The sequence below is a fragment of the Moschus berezovskii genome, chromosome 13 (genome assembly GCF_049115385.1).
Source record: "Moschus berezovskii isolate FMDL1 chromosome 13, NW_MosBer_1.0, whole genome shotgun sequence".
In the NCBI taxonomy this organism is placed as follows: Eukaryota; Metazoa; Chordata; class Mammalia; order Artiodactyla; family Moschidae; genus Moschus; species Moschus berezovskii.
The window spans coordinates 683538-707628 of NC_142472.1; the positions used below are offsets into that span (position 1 = coordinate 683538).

At 65.6% G+C, this 24091-nt stretch overlaps 1 protein-coding gene across 10 annotated transcripts in view; it reads right to left on the reverse strand.

Moving 5' to 3' along the window:
• The window catches only part of MCF2L (MCF.2 cell line derived transforming sequence like), a 69155-nt gene that overhangs the window by 32528 nt on the left and 12536 nt on the right, over positions 1-24091 (reverse strand). For 8 of the 10 annotated variants that reach the window (XM_088842575.1, XM_088842579.1, XM_088842580.1 and 5 more), the window contains exons 2-3: positions 8504-8587; positions 7752-7866 (exon numbers count right to left, since the gene is read on the reverse strand). In XM_088842575.1, coding sequence (XP_088698701.1) covers positions 7752-7866; positions 8504-8587 — 199 coding nt within the window. The other 2 variants (XM_088842581.1, XM_088842578.1) reach the window with 2 other exon arrangements.

The following is a 24091-nucleotide window of genomic DNA, read 5'->3' on the forward strand; positions in this document are numbered from 1 at the left end:
CGGAGTCACGGACGGAGGTTCGGACAGACAAGTCATTTGCCCAGAGTCATAGCTGGTGAGCACACACTGGGCGCCCATGATCTGGCTCTCCGTCCAGAACCCCCAGGCTGCGTCCACCCTGCAGGGCAAAGCAACCCCTCCGTCCCACCCACTCGGGACTGTGTTGGGCCAGGCACGGTCCTCCCCTTCAGGGGGCCGGGCCCCAGAAGCAGACAGCAGAGAGGACCTATCCCAGGACCTGGCTCGACGCCACGAGTGGGCTCTCCCAGCCCCATTTCGTCTCCACCACGGCTCCACTGCCAGATGCAGCAGGAGGTGCCTTGCGTGAGGACCTGGGGTCCCCCCACGGCCCCCTCTACCCCCAGGACTGCAGCCCCAGAGCCAGGCCGCATGGCCCGCCCTGCCCCCAGAAGCCCGGGCCCAGCCCCAGGGCCCATCCACCACCCTGAGCACACAGGAGGGCCCTGTCTGCCTGGCCCCCGACTGTGACCTCACGCCTCCAGGAGAGAGGGCAGGCGGCTCACGCTTGGTCACGGAAAAGGCGGGTCCCCCGGGGTGACTGCGCTGAAGACGGCAGATGGGGAAACCAGAGCAAATAACCCGGAAGCTGCAGCCACACGGACAAGCCCCCGAACCCAGGCACCCGCGGCCGTGCGCACACACAGATGTAACCTGCAGCCTCCTGACGGCTGCCCGGAGGGGCCGCTGAGTGAGGCTGATGAGTCACTTTTGGCCCACACAGTCCAACAGGCAGCGAGCGCTCGCAGACTCTGGTTCCAGGGGCCACGCGTGCACGGGTGTCCCCTCTAGCACCCCAGGCCTGCTAACTCCTCGGGGGGCCTGGGTGTGGCCAGCTGTGTTCTGACCGCCTGCTCGCCGGGCTGAGCAGCCTGAGGGCGGCCTCGAGACCAGGCCTGAGGTCCCCGCATCTCCCTGCCCAGCTCCAGGCCCTGTTCTCACACCTGACACATCACAGAGCAGGGTCAGGCGGAGACTCGAGGACTCTGGGCCCAGCCTGGCCTCACCCCCGCCCACAGGGCTCACGGTGGGCCTTAACCCTGGGGAGGGTCAGTGTTCCCGGGGCCACGTGGACCGGGGCCCGCTTGGCCTGGAGCTGAGGTGGGAAGCAAGCCCAGCAGTGGGGCAGGGGGCGCCTAGTGGGCCTAGCGGGAGGGGCTGGCAGGAGACGCGGGCAGGCTGGCATCTGCCCCAGATCAGGCCTGGCAGGTGCGGATAGGTGTCAGGGAAGTAGGTCCCCAGGGCCCATGGAAGGGAAGCTCTGGCCTCCCAGAGGGGCCCTGGACGAGCAGATGGGCCCTGGGGGCTGGGCCAGCCCGGGGTGGGGCGGGGAGGGGATGGGGAGCCAGGCGGGGCTGGGGTTGGGGCGGGTGAGGCACAGTCTGACTCGCTGGCCCCTCCCCCAAACACACTGCTCTGCCCGTCTCTCTCTCTCCCCCGCAACCCTTGGACACGGTCTGGGAGGCTGCGAACATCACAGAGACGTGGCCGGGCCCGGGCATGGGGCCTGGGCTTGCCCGCCGGGTCTGAGCGCGGGGACACGGGGCAGGGCCGGAGCACTCAGGCCCAGCCCTGGTTCCGGCCGCCCCTCCCCCATCCTCCTGACTCAAAGCTGCCCCATACTCGTGCCCAACGGTCTCTTCGCGCCAGTCGGCTTGTCAGAGCTCCACGGCAAGAAAAGCCTTGGACTTTTCACAAAGCTCCCCACGAGCTGACAGCACCGCACCCACCCTCAGGCTCCACGGCCGTCAGTGTCAGACGTGCAACCAGGCACAGCAGGACCGGCAGGCGTCCCGGGCACAGATGTCCCCCCCGCCCCGCCACGGCCCAGTGGGCACCCTGCTTGGTACTCAGTCGTGTCCGACTCTGAGACCCCATGGACTGCAGCCCGCCAGGCTCCCCCATCCAGGGGCGTCTCCAGGCCAGAATACTGGGGTGGGTAGCCATTTCCTGCTCCAGGGGATCTTCCCGACCCGGGGGTCAAACCCAGGTCTCCTGCACGGCAGGCAGACTCTTTACTGACTGAGCCGCCAGGAGGGAGACCCCACCGAGCACGTGGATTCCGCAACGACATCAAACACACACACGCCGGGCCTCCTTGTAACTGGAGTGACTGCTCCCCTGAGGGTGCACGCCTGGCACCCCTCGGGAAGCCAGACTCCTGTGAGGACCCCCCGGGATCCGGGTCACCTGTTTTGCACGCAGGCTCGTCAGGGCTGGCCCGTCTGCCTGCGCCCTCCGTGCGGGTCCTGGGCCTGGCCCGGCTGTGGTCCTCGCTGGAGCTGCTCGGGCACCTCCCTCCTCCCGGAGCTGAAACCCCAGCCGAGGCAGCCTCTGGACGCACAACCCCACCGTGCGCGCAGGCTGGTGGGTCAGCCCGGCTCCCCAGGGAGGGGCTCCCCACACCCCTCCTGGCAGCGCAGGGCGAGCCCCCTCCTTCGGGCGGGTCTCATCCTCCTCCTGCAGGTGAAAGGCAGGGCCGGCCACTCTGAGCTGTACAGCAGCACATCACAGCTGCGTGTCCCCCAGGTGGGGACAGCCCAAGCTTGAACAGCCCGATACGGCAGCCCTGGCCCCAGGAACTGAAGGATGGCTAGCCCGGGCTGGGAGATGGACTTTTACGTTATTAACTTTAATTGTTCAAATTCAAGGACACTGGACGGCAGTGACGGAAAAAAGATGACAAGAATGAAAGCAGACTGAGATTGGAGCCCTCTGGCTCCCAGGAAAATGAGATCGGGAGGACGGGGAGACAGAACCCGTGGGCAGAGGCTGCCCCGTGGGGAGGGGGCCCTGAGCTTCAGACACACGGGCCAGCGGGCTGGGACCGGCTGCGGACGTCAGTGAGAGTGGTCTTCACGTGCTTCTGACGTGAGCCTGAGGGCCTGAGGGCGGCTACAATAGAGCTCCCCACCCGCCAGACAGGGAGCAAGGCCGCTCTGACGGCAGGAAGCTGAGGGCGGCCCTGGCTGGGGCTCAGTGCCTGGTCCATCCACACCAGAAGCAGCCGCGGAAGTACAGGCAGGGCGCCCGCCGCAGGCCATCGATAGGAAGGGGCTGGGACGGCACGTGTGTGCAGTCTGCTTTGGGGAGCTTTGCACAGGGACGCAGCCGGACGCTCCCTGTGGTTTCCTGTGGGGAGGGTGAGAGCTACTGCCTGTCCACAGACGTCTGGGGTGTTCGGGACACGTTCACACGTTTTCTGTCTTTATGTGCAAAAGTCAACCGAAAATTCACATGGACGTCACAGCGACAGCAAGAAGTGAGGTGCTGCCAGGGGCCGAAGGCCGGACAGTCTACAGCTCAGCAAGCTCGATGGGGCGGCCCAGGGCCATGGTGGGGAGCAGCCTGGCTGCAGGACTCTGCATGAGGCGTGGCCTGAGTGCGGGGCTGGAGCTTAAGAACAGCACTTAAACCCTGCTCCTTCCACAAGCACCCTGCATGTCTGTCATGCAGCCCACACAGACTGCGTGTGGGAATGTGTGTGCCCGTGTGTGGTGTGTGCACAGTGCGTGTGTGAGCATACGCGTGCGTGGTGCATGCACAGGTGTGCAGCACACACTCCCTCCTGTGAGTGTGTGAGCATATGCGTGCGTGGTGCGTGCACAGGTGTGTAGCACACACTCCCTCCTGTGAGTGTGTGAGCATACGCGTGCGTGGTGCGTGCACAGGTGTGCAGCACACACTCCCTCCTGTGCGTGTGTGAGCATATGCGTGCGTGGTGCGTGCACAGGTGTGCAGCACACACTCCCTCCTCTGCGTGTGTGAGCATACGCGTGTGTGGTGTGTGCACAGGTGTGCAGCACACACTCCCTCCTGTGCGTATGTGGTGTGTGCACAGGTGTGCAGCACACACTCCCTCCTCTGCGTGTGTGAGCATACGCGTGCGTGGTGTGAGATGCATGGCTGTGTGTGCACGTGTGTGGTGAGTGCATGCACCCCTGTACCTGTGTGTACACATGTGTGGTGAGCACACTCACGCCTGTGTGGGGGTGACCTGTGTGCGTGCACCTCTCCTCAGGGTGAACGTCGCCCACCACAAAAACCACCTGGGAGAGGCTCCTGTCTCCTGCAGCGGGGTGATCTGAGCCGGGTCCACAGAAAGTCCGCAGCCTTATCAGCCTCAAGTCATCTGGGACCCAGGCCTGTGGTCCCCGGGCTGGGGAGGGGCAGCAGGTGTGCGGGAAAGTGACCCTTAGATGTTATCATCCAAACGCGGTGGGCAGGTACTGGAGGCTCCCAGGGATCCTGCAGGGCAGCTAAGTGGGTCCTTCAGAGAAAGCCAGCAGCCTGCCACCTCAGTGTTGGCAACGCCGTGGCCCTGCGTGCGAGCGTGCGTGTGCGGGCCTGTGTGTGTCTGCACGGGTGTGCAGCTGTGCCCGCAGGGAGGCCTCCGGTGACCACCTGCACTGGGAGGGGGCAGCTTTTGCCGCAAGGAGGGAGGGAGGGGCAGAGGCATTTTCCAGGAGACCAGGAGCGGGCTTCCTGTTCTTGTGTGTCTGCTGCGTCCGGGCGAGGCCTGCCCGGCAGCCAAGAGTCTCAGAATGACCCGCGACCGTGAACCAGACACTGCGGCCTGAACTGGCGCCCCTGCCCCCGCGTGAGATGACAGAGAGCTAAGAGCAGGGCAGAAAGGGCTCAGAGGACCAAGGGAAGCTTGTTTGGTGACCGTGGAGTCAGAGTCTGGGAACCCGGGGGGCTCATCCACTGGACCTGCGTGGACTGTAGAGCCCGCCTGGTCGCAGATCAGCCCCCGCCTGCCTGGAGTCAGTGCCACCTGGGGTTTCCAAAGGCACCCCTCCCCGGCCTCCGGACTCCCTGGTTTAGGAGACTCGGGCCCGCAGTACCGGCCACGACCACGAGGTGGCAGCCGGCCCCACACCGGGTCCCACACACGGGAGGCCCCGCGGGCAGTGCCCCTTCCTTCCCTGCTTTACCCGCAGACACCGAGTGTCTCCCCACCTTTAAAGGTGCACCGAACCTTCCAGAAGCGCAGCTGCGTGTGAGCTGATGGGCGGCAGCATTTCGGCTTCCCTCACTCAGGGCCGATCCCCACCACGCCCCAGGAACTGCCCCCAACAGCACTGCGGGGCTGGGCGGGGGGCAGGGCTCGGCGTGCGGGCCCCCCAGACCCCCGCCTGCAGGACGGCCTGTCGGGCAGCTCCTCCCCCGCCGGCCCTTCACGCAGCTGAGGAAAGACAAGTCGGTCCCAACGTGGGGTTTCATTCCGCATGGAAGGGCAACGGGTCCACCGGATTCCCACTGCACTCTCCGCCCGGAAGAAGAGACCGCGAACAGAACATGCGTGACCATCACGATACACACGTCCACCTGGAGCCGGAGCCGCGGGTCTGGGCCGCACACACATCCACACCACGCCCCCCAGGGACACAGTCACACACGGTCCCTCCTCGGCTTCAACGGGAAGCACGTCCCGCGCTCACAGGGACCCTGCGTGCAATCTTGTAGATGAGGGGTGGGAGGCTCCGCACGGCTGGGGTGAGATCCCCTTAAAAGGGGGAGAGACAAAGGAGCTGCTCCCCCTGAAGGGGCGGCAGGGGTGCTGGGGTGAGGGACAGGGGGGCGACCCCCAGGCCTAAGCTGACCTCGCTCTGTGAACGAAGCTTATCTGTACAGCAAACACTCGACCAGGAGCCGCTGCCTGACCTGCGTGTGGGGCAGACACAAACGAACACCGAGTGCCGGCTAACGGACAGTCCAGGTAAGCCCGCGAAGCCAGGCTGCCAGTGGACTGGGGCCTAGGGTGGGGGCGTGATGGAAAGCCCCCCAGAGGAGGGGGCCCACACTCGAGAAGGAGCCACCTGGGCCGCGGGCACGAGAGCAAGGGCCCTGAGGCCAGGAGGCCGGAGGGTCAGCAGCACCAGCGGGGGTGGTGACCCAGGGAGGGGAGACCAAGAGGGGGATTGGCCTGCTGTGCCCAGAGAAGGCTCATCTCCGCCCCGCCAGAGAGAAAGGGACCTCTGCCCTTTCCACGCCTGGGAGTGACCTGAAACCTGAGATCCCCGCACCGGCAGGGAACGCCGCCCCAGAGAATCGTCTTAAGGGGGCAGTGGGAGACCACAGAAGCCCCCTTGGCCCCTGGCTCAGCCAGCACAGAGAGGTCACTGCAGATGACTGCCCGCTGGTAATGCGGTCCAGGGCCCACCACTGCCTCGGCCGGGGCTGGGGAGCCAGAGACGGCTTGTGGCCACTTCCGGCCTCAGGACTCTGGGCCACACATCCCTGCATAGGGGTGCTAGGGGGACGGCCAGGGGATGGGGTTGCAACGTGGCGGCCAGGGCGCTCCAGCTCCGGGAGGAGCACACAGCCCACCTGCCTTCGCAGATGCCTGCTGCCTCTGACTCCCCCGCCAATGGCCCAGGGAGGAGGGGCGGGCGCTTGGCCGGTCCATGCAGGGACCTAACATGGGAGTGGGCGACGTCTCCACCCAGGGCAGACGGCACCGCTCTCGGCTTCCAGGTGAAGGACTGAGAACAGGGACTCAGACCCTCCCTAGGCAGCATCCACACAGACCTTACTGTGCTGTGAGCTCCACTGCCCAACCTGGGACAGACCTGGGGTTCACAGGCAATGGTGCGGGACAAGCCACAGGGAAGGATCACGGGGGAAGCACAGGAGGGGCGTCACAGGGGGCCGAGGGCCACGTTCCTCCTGGACATGGAGCATCCACCTCTGGAGACATCACGGAGGGGAGCTTGCCAAGCTGGCCAGAAGTCCGCCCTCTGGAAGACCAGTGAGACCACTGGGGCCCACTGTCAGCGACTCACAGCCGGCTGTCTCCCTGTTAAATCCCTGGCTCCCTGAAACCAGTGTAGCTGCCCTTCCCCTTCCTGGCCTGTCCCCAGCATCCCATCCCCAGGCCCGGGTGACTTTTCCATGTCCCGCTGCTGGGAAGCCAAGAGCCAGACCCACTGTCCTGGGTCCCCACCGCAAACACCCCTTGGTGCCACTCCACACGGGCAGCCCCACCTCCTGCCCTCTCCAGACCCTTGAACCCACTCAAGCAACGTCCCCTGAAGTCCAGGGCCCTTGTCCATGGGACAGGAGCAACGTCTGCCTTCCTGGCTGGAAATCCAAGGGTGACAGTAAATGAGATGCAGGACCGCTGGCCTCCATGAAGTCCCTCACAGCCTGCCCGAGGGCCCTAAGGAAAACCAGTCACTTCCAGGACAGTGGTTGGACCACCCACCTCAGCTCAGCTGCTCAGAGCCTGGCCCAGCAAGTCGGGTCCACAGAAAGAGGGGACGGGGACCACAGACCCCACCCCATCCCGAGGTGCCATCTGGATCCTTCTGCCGAGTGACCCTCACCACCCACGGCCTGAAGAAGGGCTCTTCCATGCTAACACCCCTACCCACACTGGGTGGTGAGGGGCCGATGCTGACCGGGTGCTGGCAGTCACACCTGCTGTCCGGCTGGCCTTCTAGATTAGACCAGCTCATCGTGCTGTGACCGGAACCTGACCAAGGGGGCATGCTGACTGCACCCTCGGGGCGAGCCGGCTCTGCACTTGCCTCCCCCTCGGGCACTTAGAAAAAGAGAAGCATCAGCTGCCAGGCCACACCCTACGGCCCAGCGGGTTGGCCCGAGGGGGAGGTCCACGCCTCACCTGTCCAAGGGAGGCACCCGGGAAGCGCTGTATCTGCCCCTGGCCCTCTGGCGGTGGAGGAGTCTCTGCACCCCTCAGATGAGGGATCGGAGCCCTCACGCACCTGGGGATGCTGGTGAGGTAGGTCATGACATTCTGGAAGTCCTGGTCCGGGACGTCGCCAAAGGCCGGGTAGTCGGGAAAGGTGATGACCGGGCTGCCGTCCTGGCCCCGTCCGCCTGGGGAGAGCACAGGGCAGCGGTCGGCACCCCTGGGGCCTCAGGGGCGGGTGGCCCCAGATCTCACCGCGGGACCACGGAGCCCCGGCACCCCTGCACCCCGCCCCGCGCCCCGCTCCCTGAGCCAGGCCCCGCGGGATCACAGAGCTTCGCACCACACCACGCGCGCCCCTGAGCCCTGCCCCTGAGCCCCGCCCACCACACCCAGCCCCGCCCACCACACCCAGCCCCGCCCACCACACCCAGCCCCGCCCACATCCCACGCACCTTAGCCCCGCCCCGTCCCTGAGCCCCGCCCCTGCCCCCGAGTCCCGCCCCACCCACGCCACCTGCACCCAGCCCCGCCCCTCAGCCCCGCCCACGATCCTGAGCCCCACCACGCCCCGCCCACCACACCCAGCCCCGCCCACGTCCCACGCACCTTAGCCCCGCCCCGCCCCGCCCCTGCCCCCCACGCCACCTGCACCCAGCCAAGCTCCTGAGCCCCACCGTGCCCCGTGCCCCGCCCACCATACCCAGCCCTGCCCACGAGCCCCGCCCCTGCACCCAGCCCCGCCCACGTCCCCAGCCCCTTAGCCCCGCCCCGCCCCTGCCCCCCGAGTCCCGCCCCCTAGTCCTGCCCGGCCTCTGCACTCACCCGACAGGTAAGCGAAGCGCTTCTGCAGCTGATCCCGGATGTCGGCGGCACAGAGCGGGCGGATGTCGTGGTGCATGATCTCATCTGCGAGAGGACAGAGCAGACGGACACGCAGTCACCGGGGACTGCCCCCGCACCTCGGCTGGCTCAGCCCCACCGCGGGCACCGAGGGGATCAGCGCTCGCGGGCCCGGCAAGGGGGCTCCGCTTTCCTGTACAGAAACCCTTGTTTCTCAGCGCACAGAGAGCTGTGCGCGGAGTGAGTCATCAATATTTAACGTGTGGTGTGTGTCAGAGGCACACAGAAAGGCGCAGGGATGGACAGAGAGGGAGGAAGGGTCAGAGAGGGACAGGAAGGCAGAAGGGAGGCCAGGGGTGCAGAGCAGGGCCCGGGGCTGAGGACGGCCCCGGGACAGCCATTCAGGGAGCAGCCGCTTTGGTCGGCAAGCGCACAGCCATGTCCTGGAAGTGGCCCAGGCCACTCCCAGGGCGCTTACCTGCTATCTACACAATGACTCACTGGTCAGAATGGAAACCTGGCCACCCGCAGTGGGTCCGGACACACACACCTGGCACCTCACCCCTACTGGAAATTGACCCTGAGCAGGGCTCCGAGCCCGTCCATAGCCTGCCGATGCCTGTAAGTCCTAAACCAGGGTCGGCAGTGACCCAGTCACAGCCTGGAAGCATCAGCCAGAAACAAAGGATTAGTAACTCCTGGGAACGCAGACACGGACAGTGGTGTGTGAGGTGCTGGGGCGTCGGCGGGCGGCCACAGGGCCAATGTGCTGGGCCCATGGGACCTGCATCTTAGCGCTTCCTGGCTGGTACCACATGACTGACACCCCGTATTTTGTGTCTGAAGGCCTGGGTGTCCTGGAGATTTCTCTACAGACACTCACGACTCAACGCTGGTCACTGGTAAATGGTTTAAGTCAGTTCTTCTATAACCGGATTAAGACACAGTCCCCTCACGGAGACCTTGGAGAGAGCTCAGTGGAGGTAGCGAAACGCCCTCCGCCCTCCACGTGGCCGAGCCTCCATCCTGCAGACAGACACGCGGCAGCAGGTGGTGTGTTAGACGCACAGCGAGCCCCAGAACCCGGCTGTTTTCTGTGGACCTGCCCCCCACACCAGCTGCCCTGTGACTGCCTGGTGCCGATGAGGAAGGGGTGAGGTCGTGCCCCTGGCCTGCTGGGCCCACAGAGTGGGCAGCACTCCAGGTCTGGGACTGAGCGGGGGTCCACGCCCATCACACTCAGGGCCGGTGCTCCGGCAGTCGGCCCATGCAGCTCAGGGTGATGCAGCCTCCCTGCGCACGGAAACCTCTCAGCACTGCTTCTTTTGTGGGAGAAAAACAGCTGGAAACGATCGCGCCAAGAGAACGTGAAATGTTTCTAATTCCAGACGCGGTGGATCACGGCCATTACACTGCATTTGTTTGGGAACACACGTCAGGTGTGACAGACACGCAGCTGCAAGGAGGCTGGGAGGCCAGGTTCCATGCTGCCCACACTGTCTGTTGAGCGTGGTCCCTGGGCTCCTCGAGGCCAGCTGCCACCACCCAGGACAAGTGTGTCACAGAGACGTTCCCTTGGGCAGCAGGGCAGGTTTCAAAGCAGGGTGGCCTGTACAGTCCATTCAGACAAACAGACACAACTCCTCCATGTTCGATGGCCACTGGCTGCCCCTCAGAGAGCTGAGAACCCCCAAGCAGTTTCCAGCCACATCGAGGCCCGCGGTGTGTGTCACGTGGCCCCCGTGGACGGCAGGAACTGGGGGGTGAGACACTCACTCCTTTATCCTGCACTCGAGGGGCCGCAGCTGGTTGAGAAGGAAGTGAGGTGCCCGCCTGCCCCTCCTGCGTTCTGGGACAGGAAGCGGGGTCGCCCCGCCCACCGGGTCAGGGTTAGGGTCAGGGTCAGGGTCGGGGACGCCCGGCTCCACCACAGACCCGCTCTGTGTGTGCAGAGTGCTACACAGTTAACCACTGAGCCCAGCCTTCCTGTGGCTCAGACGTGCACGGAGACTCCGGGCTGTGACCGTGTCACAGGGCTGCCTGAGGCGGGAGGGGTGCAGGCGGGGAGGTCGGGAGGGGCTGCGCGCCTGGCGGGGAGAGGGGGTGCTCAGGGCCCCGGGGCACAGAGCCCGTCGCCCAGTCAGGGGCCAGTGGGAACGGCCCCTCGCTGAGCTCACATTTCAGCCATCTGGAGACCCAGCTCAGCTGTACTTGAAGACAAAGGGGAAGGACCCCTCCCTGCCCCCCGCTGGAATCTCTGCCCACAGAGCCGTCCCCTGAGCCCCACTTGGCCCAGGCAGCATCAGAGCGTTGATGGCGGTGTTGGGGGGGGGTTCCACCCTTTCATCTTTACACCGCTTCATCTTAACACAATCAGACTCCGGCAGCAAACTTCCTTCCTCTGGCAAACTGACTCCCGGACTCTCTCTCTTTAGGACAAGGATTTTGTAACGCATCACGGGTGGCCTCTGGCCCATCCTGTCCGTGGGAAGGGCCTCTGAGTAGCTGCCAGCCCCACCTCGGGCAGGGAACACACACAGGGGCGGGGCTGGCAGGATGCAGGGTGGACACTGGTAACCCTGGAAACCCACCCCAGGTAAAGGAGCCCACCGATCCAGCAGAAGCCTGGTGTTCAGGTTCCTGCCTTGGACCTCACCGCAAGGAGACAGGAGGCCAAGCAGGGCTCCTGAGAGGGGTCCGCAGCTGGTGAGAGCTCTGGGCTGCGAAGTCCACTAAGTCCATCACGAGCTAATTCCCTTCCTTGTTTACATCTGGCTGAACGTCCACACCCAAGGCTTCCGTTTGTTTTCTATCAAAATACACCCGTGACGCCCTTTCAGAGTCCAAGGTGGAGAGTCCATGGGGGCTTCCACCCGCTCACTTGGGTGGGAGTCCCAGCTCAACAGGACCCGACCCCCCCAGGAATCTCCAAGCTGGAGCAGAGCGTGGGCAGAGGGATGGCCACAAAGCAGAGAGGAGCGTGCCTGGGGCTTCGAACAGCTCCGGCCTGGCCCTCGGCCAGGGTGGGCCAGGTCAGCTCCCCAAGTGTCTGGTCCAGCAGGAGAGACGTCTCGGTGGCGACCTGTGGTCTGGCCTATGGCTCTGGGGTTAACCCTCCGGGATGCTGGAGACCTACAGCCACCAGGGCTGAGTCTGCTCTCACAGCCCACCCGGGGTATTTTTAAGGAGTTGTCATTGGATTAGGCACAAACAGTTCCCACTATGTATGATGCATCATTAACTCAGGTCACAACATTCTCTGGATTTCCTGATCTCAGAAAATGAATCCTCACGTATTTTAAAATAAAAGGCCCCGTAGGAGAAGATGCTCGACCAAACTCATCCTCAGGGGAAGGGCACGCACACGCAGGTTTGAAAACCGAAGGGCAGGGACCAACGAGGATTCAAAAGTCAGTGCCCCGAGTGACTAGGAGGCAGGCTGTGGGCCCTGAAGACACTGTGTGTGGCTGAGGAGCTGGCGAGGCTTCGGGGAAGCTGAGTGTCCACGCTGCCGCCCATGTGAGGAAGGGGTGTAGGGGAGCCTTGAAGGGTCGGGGGCCTGCTGGCCACACTTCAGGGAAACACGCATCTTTGGATGAAACAGCACATCCAGCACTGAACTTATTCTCATGGACAGATAGCAGGACCGACGGAGGCCACGGAGAGGCTTTGGGAGCTCCGACCGTGCGGCACCGGGGCTCCGGGGAGGCGTGTGGGGGCTGGTCCTGCCCACCCGGCCGTGGCTCAGAGGGGACACATGAGTGGCGGGCAGGCCCTGACTGCAGAGCTCGGATGGAGGGCCTCCCCGACGAGGCCTCCCTGGGGAGGGGACCTGATGAAGCAGGTCCAGACTTGGGGATGGGGCGGGACCCAGCAGGAGGCCTGCTGGCCATGTTGGGGGCAGTTTAAACACACAGCAGTCTGAGTGCCCAGCCTGGGTGGGACGGACGGGGTGGTTCATACACACCCACCAGGCGTGTGCCCACCCAGCAAGGAGCAGGGCGGCGGGCAGGCCAGGCACGGAGGGGATGGAGGCCCAGGGCGGCCTGGGGGCCTCGGGTGTGGGGTCCACGTGGAGTCTGGTTCTCTGCGGACCTTCCATCAGCAACGAACGTGACTCCTCCTGGGGACCCCGCTCCCACCCGGTCCTCGGGTGCAGCTCCTGAGGCCAGCCAGCCCTCCAGGCAGGGTGCCACTTGCAGGGACCTGTGTCCACAGAGTCACAGTGGGCAGAGCCCGTCAGGCCGCATGAGCCGGGCTGGGCCAGGCCCCTCTCCAGGGCCCTCACTGCCCCTCCTGCAGCCGAATGCCCACCTCCACCCGGGCCTGAGGCTCGTTCCTCGCCCAATCGTTCCGTCCTTCTCCAGACACCCGGACCTGTGGCGTCTGACTGATAAGTGGAGGCCACTACTTAAACACATGCCCACCGGCCTGAGCCCCTGCGCCAGCACACACCAGAGACGGGAAAGAGAGAGGACGCACAGAGGAGCGAGGCAGACAGAGGAGGGGACGTGGGGTGACCTGTCTGCAGACAGCAGGCGCGAGTGGAAGTCAGCACCAGGTTCACGGGAGGGAAGGGCCGCCAGGCCAGCGGGTCCAGGGCCTCACTGAGGGAGGGGGCTCACAGCACAGGTGCCGGCGACTCTGGGAAAAGGGACGGACACCTTCTCTGGTAGGAAAACAGATTGTTTCCAGAGACTGGGGGCGAAGCCCTCCAGTCCTTGGGTCCCCCGGAGTGAAATGTGGGCGCGAGGGAGGACCCAGCAGCTGGCAGGGAGCTCGCTGCCCTGGGGAGGGGGAGACCTCGAAGCCTTGAGCCCGAGAAGCCTGCCTTCCGGGAGCGCAGCCTGGTCACCCTGCACGCTGTCATGCCAACGAGCCCTGAGATGCGGGTGTAAACGTGATGACTGAGGGTTCTGCCCCAGCCCCCCCAGCATTCACCCTCTGAACCTCATCCACCAGTAAATTCATACATGCAGTCTCCTCTTCATGAAACTGGAGACTTCAGACACGGAAGGCGAGGGTGTGGCTGATTCCTTACAATTTACAAAAGACCTAATTAACGAATTACCCTCAGTCCGCAGCAGAAATACCCACTGGAAGATGAACTCACAACAAAGCCGCCAGAAGGAGCACCTTCCATCCCTGGAAACGCGACCGGGAAACCCAGGCGCCTCCGCCGGGGCCCGTCTCTTTGTTCTCGGTCACCACGGGCGCGACTCTCCCGGAGCCGGGCAGGTACGGGGGCGCCAGCCGCAGACCGTCCCCTGCGATGCCCCCCTGCCCGGCCCTGCTGGTCCGGGCCCTGCTGGCAGGGAGACCCCCACCCCCAGCGTCCCTGGGAACGGAACAAAGAAGCGTCCAGGCTGAGCGGCGAGTGCGCCCCGGGGCCGGCAGGCGCTGCTCAGGATGGGGGAGAGGACGGACAGGCCGGGAGGGGGCCGGCCGGCCCGCCCACCCACAAGGCCCCCCGTGAGCTCGCCGCTGGGCTGGGCTCCCGAGCAGGTCCCGCGTCCAGGCCCCGGGGCCCCGCCCTCGCGCACGCCCGCGGCCAGCCCACCTGTGCGGGTCTTCAGGAGCAGCCAGAGTGAGGACAGGTCCCGCGACAGCAGGGAGAGGAGACGCAGGGTCATGCTGTCGCCTGCCAGCCGCGTCAGGAGGCAGCGCCCCGCCGCCTGGCACGCCCGCACAAAGGGAGGCGGCTGGGCTCCATGCCGGCGCCCACCCGCAGGACGAGGACCCCGCTCTGCCCCGGGGCCGCAGGTCGGCCCTCCCAGAGCCCACGGTCTGCCTGCCTGTTCTGCCCGCAGCCGGTAAACTGCGCTCAGGCGGGGTGGTGCTCCGGCTCCCTGGGGCCGGCTCCCTCCCCGCCGCCCGTCCCAGCCCTCCCTGTGGGGCCCCGGGCTCAGCGGCTCCTAAGCCTGCAGGTGGGCAGGCCTGGGTGCTGGGACCACCAAGGCCTCCCAGGGCGACCCCTCAGGTCCTCAAGAAGACCTCAGAATGAGGCACCCCCACCCCCACCCCCGCCTCCCCGGGAAGGGGAGCTTGTTAAAGAGCAGGTAGGGTTCTGCAAGTGGTGTGGTGCTCCCAGGAGGCCTGGGGCTCCCTCCAAAGACCAGGTCTCCAGCAGGAGGAGCCCCGGAGGCTGAGCTCAGCCTGCAGGGCCTGGAGAGGACAGTGATTGGGCCAGGCCGGGACCAGCCGTGGCTGCGCATCCTTGGGCATCGGGCCCGTCCTCCCCATCCCAGGCATGCGGCCGACCGCACCCGCCCCATCTGAGCCCCAGGGCCTTGACCCCTATCGGAGGCCCTGGAGTCCAGGCTCTCACGCCACGCAGGGCAGCGGTCACTGCGCGCCAGGCATCCCGTCCAGCCCCTGCCTCCCATCATGTGGCTCAGGGTCTGACCTGGTCTTCGCTGGACGGGCCCCGTGTCCCCCTCCTCATGGCTTGGCCTCCTTCTCACGGCCTCCTGCCGACACTAGACAGGCCTCCTCCCTCGGGCTCTCACACGGGCACCCAGGGCACCGGGGCCGGGGACCTTCCCTCAGAGCAGGGAGACTCTGTGCCCCCCCATGCCTGGCTCACACCACAGGCAGTTCTAGTCTCAGCACAGCCTCCAGAATCACGATCCAACTCCTCGGAGACGTGGAGACCATGATGACCCGAGCGCAGTCCGCTCCAGCCCGAGGGACACCTCGGGCATCCCGTGCAGTGGAGGCCGCCTGGGTGACCGCGAGCTGGACAGTGGCCATTCAGAGGCCCCAATGTGCTTTGGCAAGGTCATGCTGTTGGGGCTCCATCCCTCTTGCCTGCTCCTGTGGCCCTTTCTTACCGACTCCACAGCACCTGGGGCCTGACCCGTGCCCTCCTGACTGACTAAGTCAAGGGGAAGGCCTGACCTCTGGTCACCGTCTCATGCGGGTCGCCACGCTGCTCGCCCAGCCGCTGGGCCCAAGCTCTGGGCCCCCAGACTCCACTGTGGGTGCCCTTCTCCAGCCCACGACACAGTATCTGCTTTTCTCGTTTCCCTCCAGCCTATGCTCGAATGAGAGAGGCACGCCCTGCCTGCTGTCTGAGGTCCGAGGCCCATCGCCTGGGGAGACTGGTGGACGGATTCCCAACGCCTGCCCTGAGCTCCATCCTGAAGGCACCACGGTGCAGCCTGCACTGAACAAGCACATTCCCTCCTCTAAAACCAGAGCCCTTTGGAACTCCAGCATGGAGTTTAAAGAGGAGTTGGTGATTTGGAGGTTTCCCCTCTAAAGACGTGATCGGTTCCTCCCTTCATCAAACGTGCAGCAGTGGCTGGCGAGGCGTGGGGTCCAGTGGGAGCAGCCAGGCTCCGGGATCCCTGGAGGAGGGCTGGGAGGCTTCCCCAGCAGCGGCTGTGGTCGGGGAGCCGTGAGGACGATCCCTTCTGGTGTCTCCGGCCCAACGACCCACGGAGTCAAGGGCCACAGGCATGCCCGCAGGTCCCACACCTCAGCCCGCCCCCCACAGCCGTGGAGCTCTGGTCCCCGTGATGTGAGCCTCGGGCCGTCTGCCCCCACCCCAGGACGCCCCCCAGGGCCGAGCTCCGCTCCCCATGCTCAGCTGCCCCCCAGCGTGAGTGCCCACCGTGAACGCACAGAAGGCACACGACGGGACAAGATCCTCGGCGGGAGAGGATGGAGGAGCGGCCACCTCCGTACCCTCGCCCCCCTGCACCCCCAAAGCCCGTTGGCGTGGCTCTCCTCGGCCTACCTCTGCATCAGCTCCTGGGTGCCCCCCGTGCCCCCTGTGCCCTGTGACCACAGCCCCCACCACCGAGTGGGGCTGCCGCCCACCCTGGAAGCCTGTCAGGCTTTGCTGCTCACAATGCAGATGGTTCTAAGGCCATGGGTCCTGTCCCTGCTTTTCACGTTCGCCTGATGCTGTGCTCTCAAGAGGGGGCCGAGCTCGGTGTGGGAGGGCGTGCAGGCCAGCTGGGGGCCAAGGGCACACACACTTCCTGAGGTCACTGGGGACGGTTCAGTAGCTAGTGCCCTGCAGATCCTTGAGGACGGCCCTGGGCCGGGAGTGACACGCCACACGGGCGCAGCTGAGTGGGAGCCCGGAGTGGCAGCCAGACACCCTGACGCGTGGCTTCAGGCCCTCGAGCTCACCCAGGACCCAGCCCGGGGAGAGTTTGTTTAAGGTGCGAAGGTTCCCCAGGTGGGAGGGGGCTGGTGATTTTTCAGTTACTCACATCTTTGGGATCGACAAAGAGGGCAGTTTTTTACGGCTCTGCCCTGCAGGCCGCCAGCACAAGAAGGGCAAGAAGCAGCGGCAGGAGAGGCTGCAGAGAGTTGGGGACAAGGCCAGATGGGAGAGGAGCTGGAGGCTGACTGCAGGCCTAGTGGCTGGGGGCGGGGCCGGGGGCGGGGCCGGGGGCGGGGCTTGGGCGGGGGCGGGGCGGGGGCGGGGCAGAACCTCTGTTCCCGAGGGGAAGGGCGCCCAGCACCCTGATTGCCCTGCAGGAGCTCCCTTAGCTGAAGGCATGCTGGGCAGGGGCCTGACTGTGAACAGGGCGTGTTGTTTGAGGAATCAGCATCTGCGTCATGATGCAGGTTCAGCGCACGGTGTAGACGGGCCACGTTCAGCACACGGTGTAGACGGGCCACGCTCTGAGCGCACGGTGTAGACGGGCCACGTTCAGCACATGGTGTAGACGGGCCACGTTCAGCACACAGTGTAGACGGGCCACGCTCTGAGCGCACGGTGTAGACGGGCCACGCTCTGAGCGCACGGTGTAGACAGGCCACGTTCAGCACACAGTGTAGACGGGCCACGTTCTGAGCGCACGGTGTAGACGGGCCACGTTCAGCACACGGTGTAGACGGGCCACGCTCTGAGCGCACGGTGTAGACGGGCCACGCTCTGAGCGCACGGTGTAGACGGGCCACGCTCAGCACACGGTGTAGACGGGCCACGTTCAGCACATGGTGTAGACGGGCCACGCTCTGAGCGCACGGTGTAGACGGGCCACGCTCTGAGCGCACGGTGTAGACGGGCCACGTTCAGCACATGGTGTAGACGGGCCACGTTCAGCACACAGTGTAGACGGGCCACGCTCTGAGCGCACGGTGTAGACGGGCCACGCTCTGAGCGCACGGTGTAGACGGGCCACGTTCAGCACACAGTGTAGACGGGCCACGTTCTGAGCGCACGGTGTAGACGGGCCACGTTCAGCACACGGTGTAGACGGGCCACGCTCTGAGCGCACGGTGTAGACGGGCCACGCTCTGAGCGCACGGTGTAGACGGGCCACGTTCAGCACATGGTGTAGACGGGCCACGTTCAGCACACAGTGTAGACGGGCCACACTCAGCACACAGTGTAGACGGGCCACGCTCTGAGCGCACGGTGTAGACGGGCCACGTTCAGCACACAGTGTAGACGGGCCACACTCAGCACACAGTGTAGACGGGCCACGCTCTGAGCGCACGGTGTAGACGGGCCACGTTCAGCACACAGTGTAGACGGGCCACGCTCAGCACACAGTGTAGACGGGCCACGCTCTGAGCGCACAGTGTAGACGGGCCACGTTCAGCACACAGTGTAGACGGGCCACGCTTAGCACACAGTGTAGACGGGCCACGCTCTGAGCGCACGGTGTAGACGGGCCACGTTCAGCACATGGTGTAGACGGGCCACGCTCTGAGTGCACGGTGTAGACGGGCCACGTTCAGCACACGGTGTAGACGGGCCACGCTCTGAGCGCACGGTGTAGACGGGCCACGCTCTGAGTGCACGGTGTAGACGGGCCACGTTCAGCACATGGTGTAGACGGGCCACGTTCAGCACACAGTGTAGACGGGCCACACTCAGCACACAGTGTAGACGGGCCACGCTCTGAGAGCACGGTGTAGACGGGCCACGTTCAGCACACAGTGTAGACGGGCCACGCTCTGAGCGCACGGTGTAGACGGGCCACGTTCAGCACACAGTGTAGACGGGCCACGCTCAGCACACAGTGTAGACGGGCCACGCTCTGAGCGCACAGTGTAGACGGGCCACGTTCAGCACACAGTGTAGACGGGCCACGCTTAGCACACAGTGTAGACGGGCCACGCTCTGAGCGCACGGTGTAGACGGGCCACGTTCAGCACATGGTGTAGATGGGCCACGCTCTGAGTGCACGGTGTAGACGGGCCACGTTCAGCACACGGTGTAGACGGGCCACATTCAGCACACAGTGTAGACGGGCCACGTTCAGCACACAGTGTAGACGGGCCACGCTCTGAGCGCACGGTGTAGACGGGCCACGTTCAGCACACGGTGTAGACGGGCCACGCTCTGAGCGCACAGTGTAGATGGGCCACGTTCAGCACACGGTGTAGACGGGCCACGCTCTGAGCGCACGGTGTAGATGGGCCACGTTCAGCACACGGTGTAGACGGGCCATGCTCTGAGCGCACGGTGTAGACGGGCCACCTTCAGCACACAGTGTAGACGGGCCACGCTCTGAGCGAACAGTGTAGACGGGCCACGTTCAGCACATGGTGTAGACGGGCCACACTCTGAGCGCACGGTGTAGACGGGCCACGTTCAGCACACAGTGTAGACGGGCCACGCTCTGAGCGAACAGTGTAGACGGGCCACGTTCAGCACATGGTGTAGACGGGCCACGCTCTGAGTGCACGGTGTAGACGGGCCACGCTCTGAGTGCACGGTGTAGATGGGCCATGTTCAGCACACAGTGTAGACAGGCCACAGTCTGAGCTAACGGTGTAGACGGGCCACGTTCAGCACACGGTGTAGACGGGCCACGCTCTGAGCGCACGGTGTAGACGGGTCACACTCTGAGCGCACGGTGTAGACGGGCCACGCTCTGAGTGCACAGTGTAGACGGGTCACACTCCGAGCACCGTGTCTGGGCCACCCTGCAGGTCCCACACAGTCACAGACACTCAGCGTTAATCCTTCCCTGTCCAGGGACGCAAGACGAGCGAACCAAGAACAGTCTCCCGTGGGCGAGACGGCCCTCCCGGAACCCCATGGGAACACCCGGAGGTGTGACTTTATAGCCGGATCCAGGCCCCGGAAGGTGCAGGGCCCCAGGCGGCCTCAGACCGCCTCCCTCTGCAGCTGCACCCGCTGGTGACGGAGGGCGGGGCCGTCGCTGACTCACAGCCTCCTGTTTGCTGAGGCCTAGCCTCCTGGCCCTGGAGCCTCGTCATGGCGACCTGGGCGGCAGGTGTCCCCGCAGAGCCTCCCGGGGGCTCCTCAGCCTCGCCCGCCCGGCGGACCCCTCCACGTCCCTGTCCCTGCCTTCCCGTGGGTCCCCCTCTGGGGTTCTCCTGTCCCTCTGGGGCTCTGTGGTCCTCAAGCCCAGTCCCACCTCTTAGGGGAAGGTCCCAGCTCTGCCCCGTCTGCTCAGCTCAGAGCCAAATGTGTGCTCCCAGCCCCAACCTCACCCACGGCTGCAGGATGAGAAGCAGGCTTCCTGGCGTGACGGCAGGCCCTAAGGGGCCAGCCTGAGCGGTGGTCCTCCGCGCTGGCTGTCATGTCTCCCCACCCCCAGGCTTCCCCTCGAGCTCCCGCCGTGAACTCAGCAGTGAGACCCTGGGCCGGGTGTGCTGGGCCCCCTCCTGGGCCACCACCGCTCAGGGGACCTGAGGCAGGCGGGGCATCAGCAGCAGCACGGGGTCCCAGGCAAGCTCTCGGCTCACACGGGCGCTGTGGTTCGCGCACGAAGTCAGGAGCCTGTGCTGACACCCCAGGTCGAGGCCCGCGCTCTCGGGGGACACCCCCACTGCCCCCCCTCGTCCTGGCTCCTGGTCTGTCGGGGTCCAGCCCGACCCCAGCTCCTCGTGATCCTTCCCCCAGGAATTTCCAATGGCTTTGGTTTTGTCTGGAGCCTGGACTACAGTCTCCTGTGAAGGCGGGTGGGGTCTGCTGCCCACCCACCCTCCACAGATGCCTGAGAGGCCCTCAGCGCTGTCTGTGCGCTCCAGACCCTCCGAGAAGGGCAGACCCTTCCTCACCCTCCACCCAAGAGGGCTTAGCCCCCTGGCCCCGAGTCCACGGGGAGCCCGAGATGACACGCACGTGGTCCATGGCCGAGTCACGGACGGCCACCACGGGGCTGTGCCCCAGGACCCAGGGCCCTTTCCAGGAAGGGAGCGGGCTCACTGCTGTTGTGGCTGGAGCTGCCCGGCCAGCGGCCACCTCTCCGCACCCTGGGCCCCCCCGCCTGCCTTGCCTGCAGCTAGAACGGCCAGACCAGACCCCTCTACAGCGACGAGCATGCACAGCCCAGACACCTGCCTCCTGCGCTGTGGGGATCACGGCTGGAGGGGACGCACCTGGGGTGTGGGCTCGGCACATCCGACCTCGGCCTGCGGGGTCAAGTGCAAGGGTGCGGGGAGGCCTGACTGTCTCGTGGGCAGCGGAGACAGGCCCGTGAAGTCGGAGTGAAGCACATCCCCCCGGCATCGGCTCCGCGCCGTGCTGAGCCAGCCAGGATGAACCCCCATGGCCCCAGGGCAGGCGCTTCCCCCCACTCTCTGGCGCCTCTCCCTTCTGACTACAGCCTGATTCTGGTGTCCGGTCACCCACCCGTCCAACATACACCCAGACACGGTGCCCCCGGGGCCCGGACCCCGCTAGCCCCGGCGCCATGCCGCCCCGTCCTCTGAACACCGCTCGGTCCCGCGGTTTACCGCCCCAGTGCATCCCGCATCCCAGCATCTTCCACAGGGACGTCCTCCCTTCCTGACCGCAGCCGGGAGGGTCAGGCTCACCCACTGAGGAACCAGATGTGGCCGCAGGAACTGCTTGGCCCTCACTTCTGCCCTGGCCTGTGTTTTTCGCGTGCGTGGAGTTACATCGGGAGCGCCCCACAGTCTTACGTGGTGGGGATGGAAAGACAGACAGAGGTGAGGCTGGGGGAAGCCGGGGGTGGCACCTGGCTGCTTGGATGGGAAGCAACACGAGGCAGCTCACCCTCCCATGGGCTGCCGGGCAGACGTGCTGCCCGTGGGGCTGTGGGCAGGGCCAGGTGCCCCCACCCACCTCCCCAAGCTAAGCAGGAAGCCTCTCCCAGCAGATTGGAAAAGCAGACACGGGAGCACAGATAGCATCTCGGCCTCACGGGCGGGGCTGGGACGGTGTTTGTCTGGCTCCCACCCCCCCGGCTCGCGAACAGAGCTCCGCTTGTTCCACACAAGCTGTGACCTGGACAGAGCACGGGGAGGGCCGCCTCCCCGCAGATCAACACCCTGGCGTCTCACGCGCGGCAATTCCGGGCAGGGCACAGCAAGCACGGCTGGGCCTGGGGTCCGTCAAACATCACCCAGCGAGTACGCCCGTGGGCCCCAGACACCCTGGGGGCTCGGCCTGTGGGCAGCAGGCATGGGGACTGAGGGCCGCCCGAGCCCAGAGGAAAGGCTCCCCGACACACACACACCTGGAAGCACAAAGCGGCTTTTGTTGTGGGATCTGGGGTGGCGCAGAGGTGACTGGGCCGCCGTGGCCTCGGGAATTCTGGATGCTAAAGGCGACCACCAAGCCGGCTCGTTTCCTTAAAGCACAGCGGGACCCCAGGCATGGCCTGGAGGAAGGCGGCCCGCACAGGGATGCGGGGTGGGGGGATGGGTGGGTGGGGACACGGAGCCAGGGCTGGGCGTGCCTGCGGGGCTGGCGCAGTTTTGGGGGGATGGCGGCTCAGAGGCGCAGCGGGAGGTGCTGAGCTGTGGGGACATGCACCCTGGGCCCCCGGGCAGGGCGCTCCAGAAAACCGGGGGTGGGGCGGCACCTGGGGAGGGCGCCCGGGGCCCCTCAGACCCGCACGGGGGAGGAGACGACCCACGAGGAGACCCTGGGAGGGCCGCCTGCACTGATTCGCTTAAAGCTGTCCATGTTCCCATTCGCAGTCTGGGGCAGTCCACGGCTCCCAGTTCCCCACCACGGGAGGGGCCAGGTTTGGTCCAGGTGGGTGCCGCAGCCGCTGTTTTTTTTTTTTTTTACTTTCTGGCCGCGTGTGAAGTAGGCAGGATCTTAGTTGCTTGGTCAGGGGTCGACCCTCGGCCCCTGCAGTGGAAGCACAGACTCTTAACCACTGGACCGCCGGGGAAGCCCCCTGGGAACACCTCTTACCTTTGTGCTAAAAATGTAACTATGGCTGTAACTAAAAATCACTTAGCGGCTTGGACCAAACCGCTCTGGGCTCAGAAGGGATGCCCGATTCTTCTTGGGGGGAAGGAAGGGGTGAGGTCCTGGATGTGACGTCTTGGTGGGAGGAGACGGGGTCCAGACTCGAGAGAGGACGGGTGGGACGTGGTGGATGCTGCCTGGGCGCCGGGCTGGGGGCACCTGGGGTCGGGGGGCTTCCCAGTCTGCCCCGGGCCTGAGGGGGACCCCGCCGTCTGCCACCCCCGACCCACCGGTCCTGCACACCCCCACCAGCCCCTGGGGGCCCTCTGCTCTGTCCCCTCAGCTTGGGTGCCCCTAGCCCAGTGGGCAGGATGCAGAGGGGCCCCTGCCTGCCCCTGAGCTGCAGAGGCCTGAGTGGAGGTGCCCACGCTGGGCCAGGGGCGCGGACCCTCTTCCCTCCTAGGGCCCTGGGCAGAGACGCACGAAAGCAGGCCGTCTCACCACTGCTTTTCTTTCTGCCCTTCTGTGCGTTGAGACGCAGGTTTTTAAATCGCAGAACTGAGGTTCTTAACCTCTTCTGCTCCCACATCACGTTGTCCGCCTGCAAACACGGTGCGTGACGCACAGAAGCAGCCCGTGTCCAGCCAGAGGCAGCCACGGCCACGGCAAGCGGCCGCATGTGGCCAGGCATCCCCATGCCCCTTGGAACCGCACCAAACATGGCAGCGCCTCCTGGGGAAGCGTCCCAACGACTCACCCCCTGCGCCCCCCAGACACAGACTGTTCACAGCTTGTCGTCTGCCTGCCGCCCACGGCCCTTGGGCAGGCTGGGGCCGGGTGGGTCCCCCTGACAGCGGTCGCTCCCCACCAGGCCGGCCCTGACACGCCCAGGCTCACTGAGCAACGCCTGCAGCTGGGACATGGCCCCAGCCCACACTCCGGGCCGCCTGCTCTTTGGGGCCGAGGCCGAGCTCTGAGACCCGGGAGGCAACACCCGCGGCCCCAGGAGGTCGGGCCTCACTTCCCCGTGGCTGCTCTGACTCAGTTTTAACCCGCGAGTCGGGTATTTTTAGCCAAAAGTGAGATGGGCACCCGCTTCGTTGATGCTAGTGTCACGGGAACAGCGGTTGCAAGGGGGCCCAGAGGGGAAGCTGGACATTAAACGAAAGAGGAAGGAGACGGAGAATCAAAACAGAAACCGCACTAACCTCCTGCCTGGTGGGCTCGGGGGCCTGGGCAGTGCCCACCTGCCCGGGTCTGCAGTGTCCACCCTTCGGTGCCAACAGGACCAGTGTGTCTCCAGGAAGTGCTGGACGGGGCAGGTGGAGACTGCATGGCATCCGCGTGAGACCTGGGCAGAGGCATGCAACCCAGGCCCCCGGCGTGGGCAGCCCCTGGCGCCCAGAGGGGCGTCCGGCAAGAGTGACCCACCGAGGTCGGGTCACTCGGGG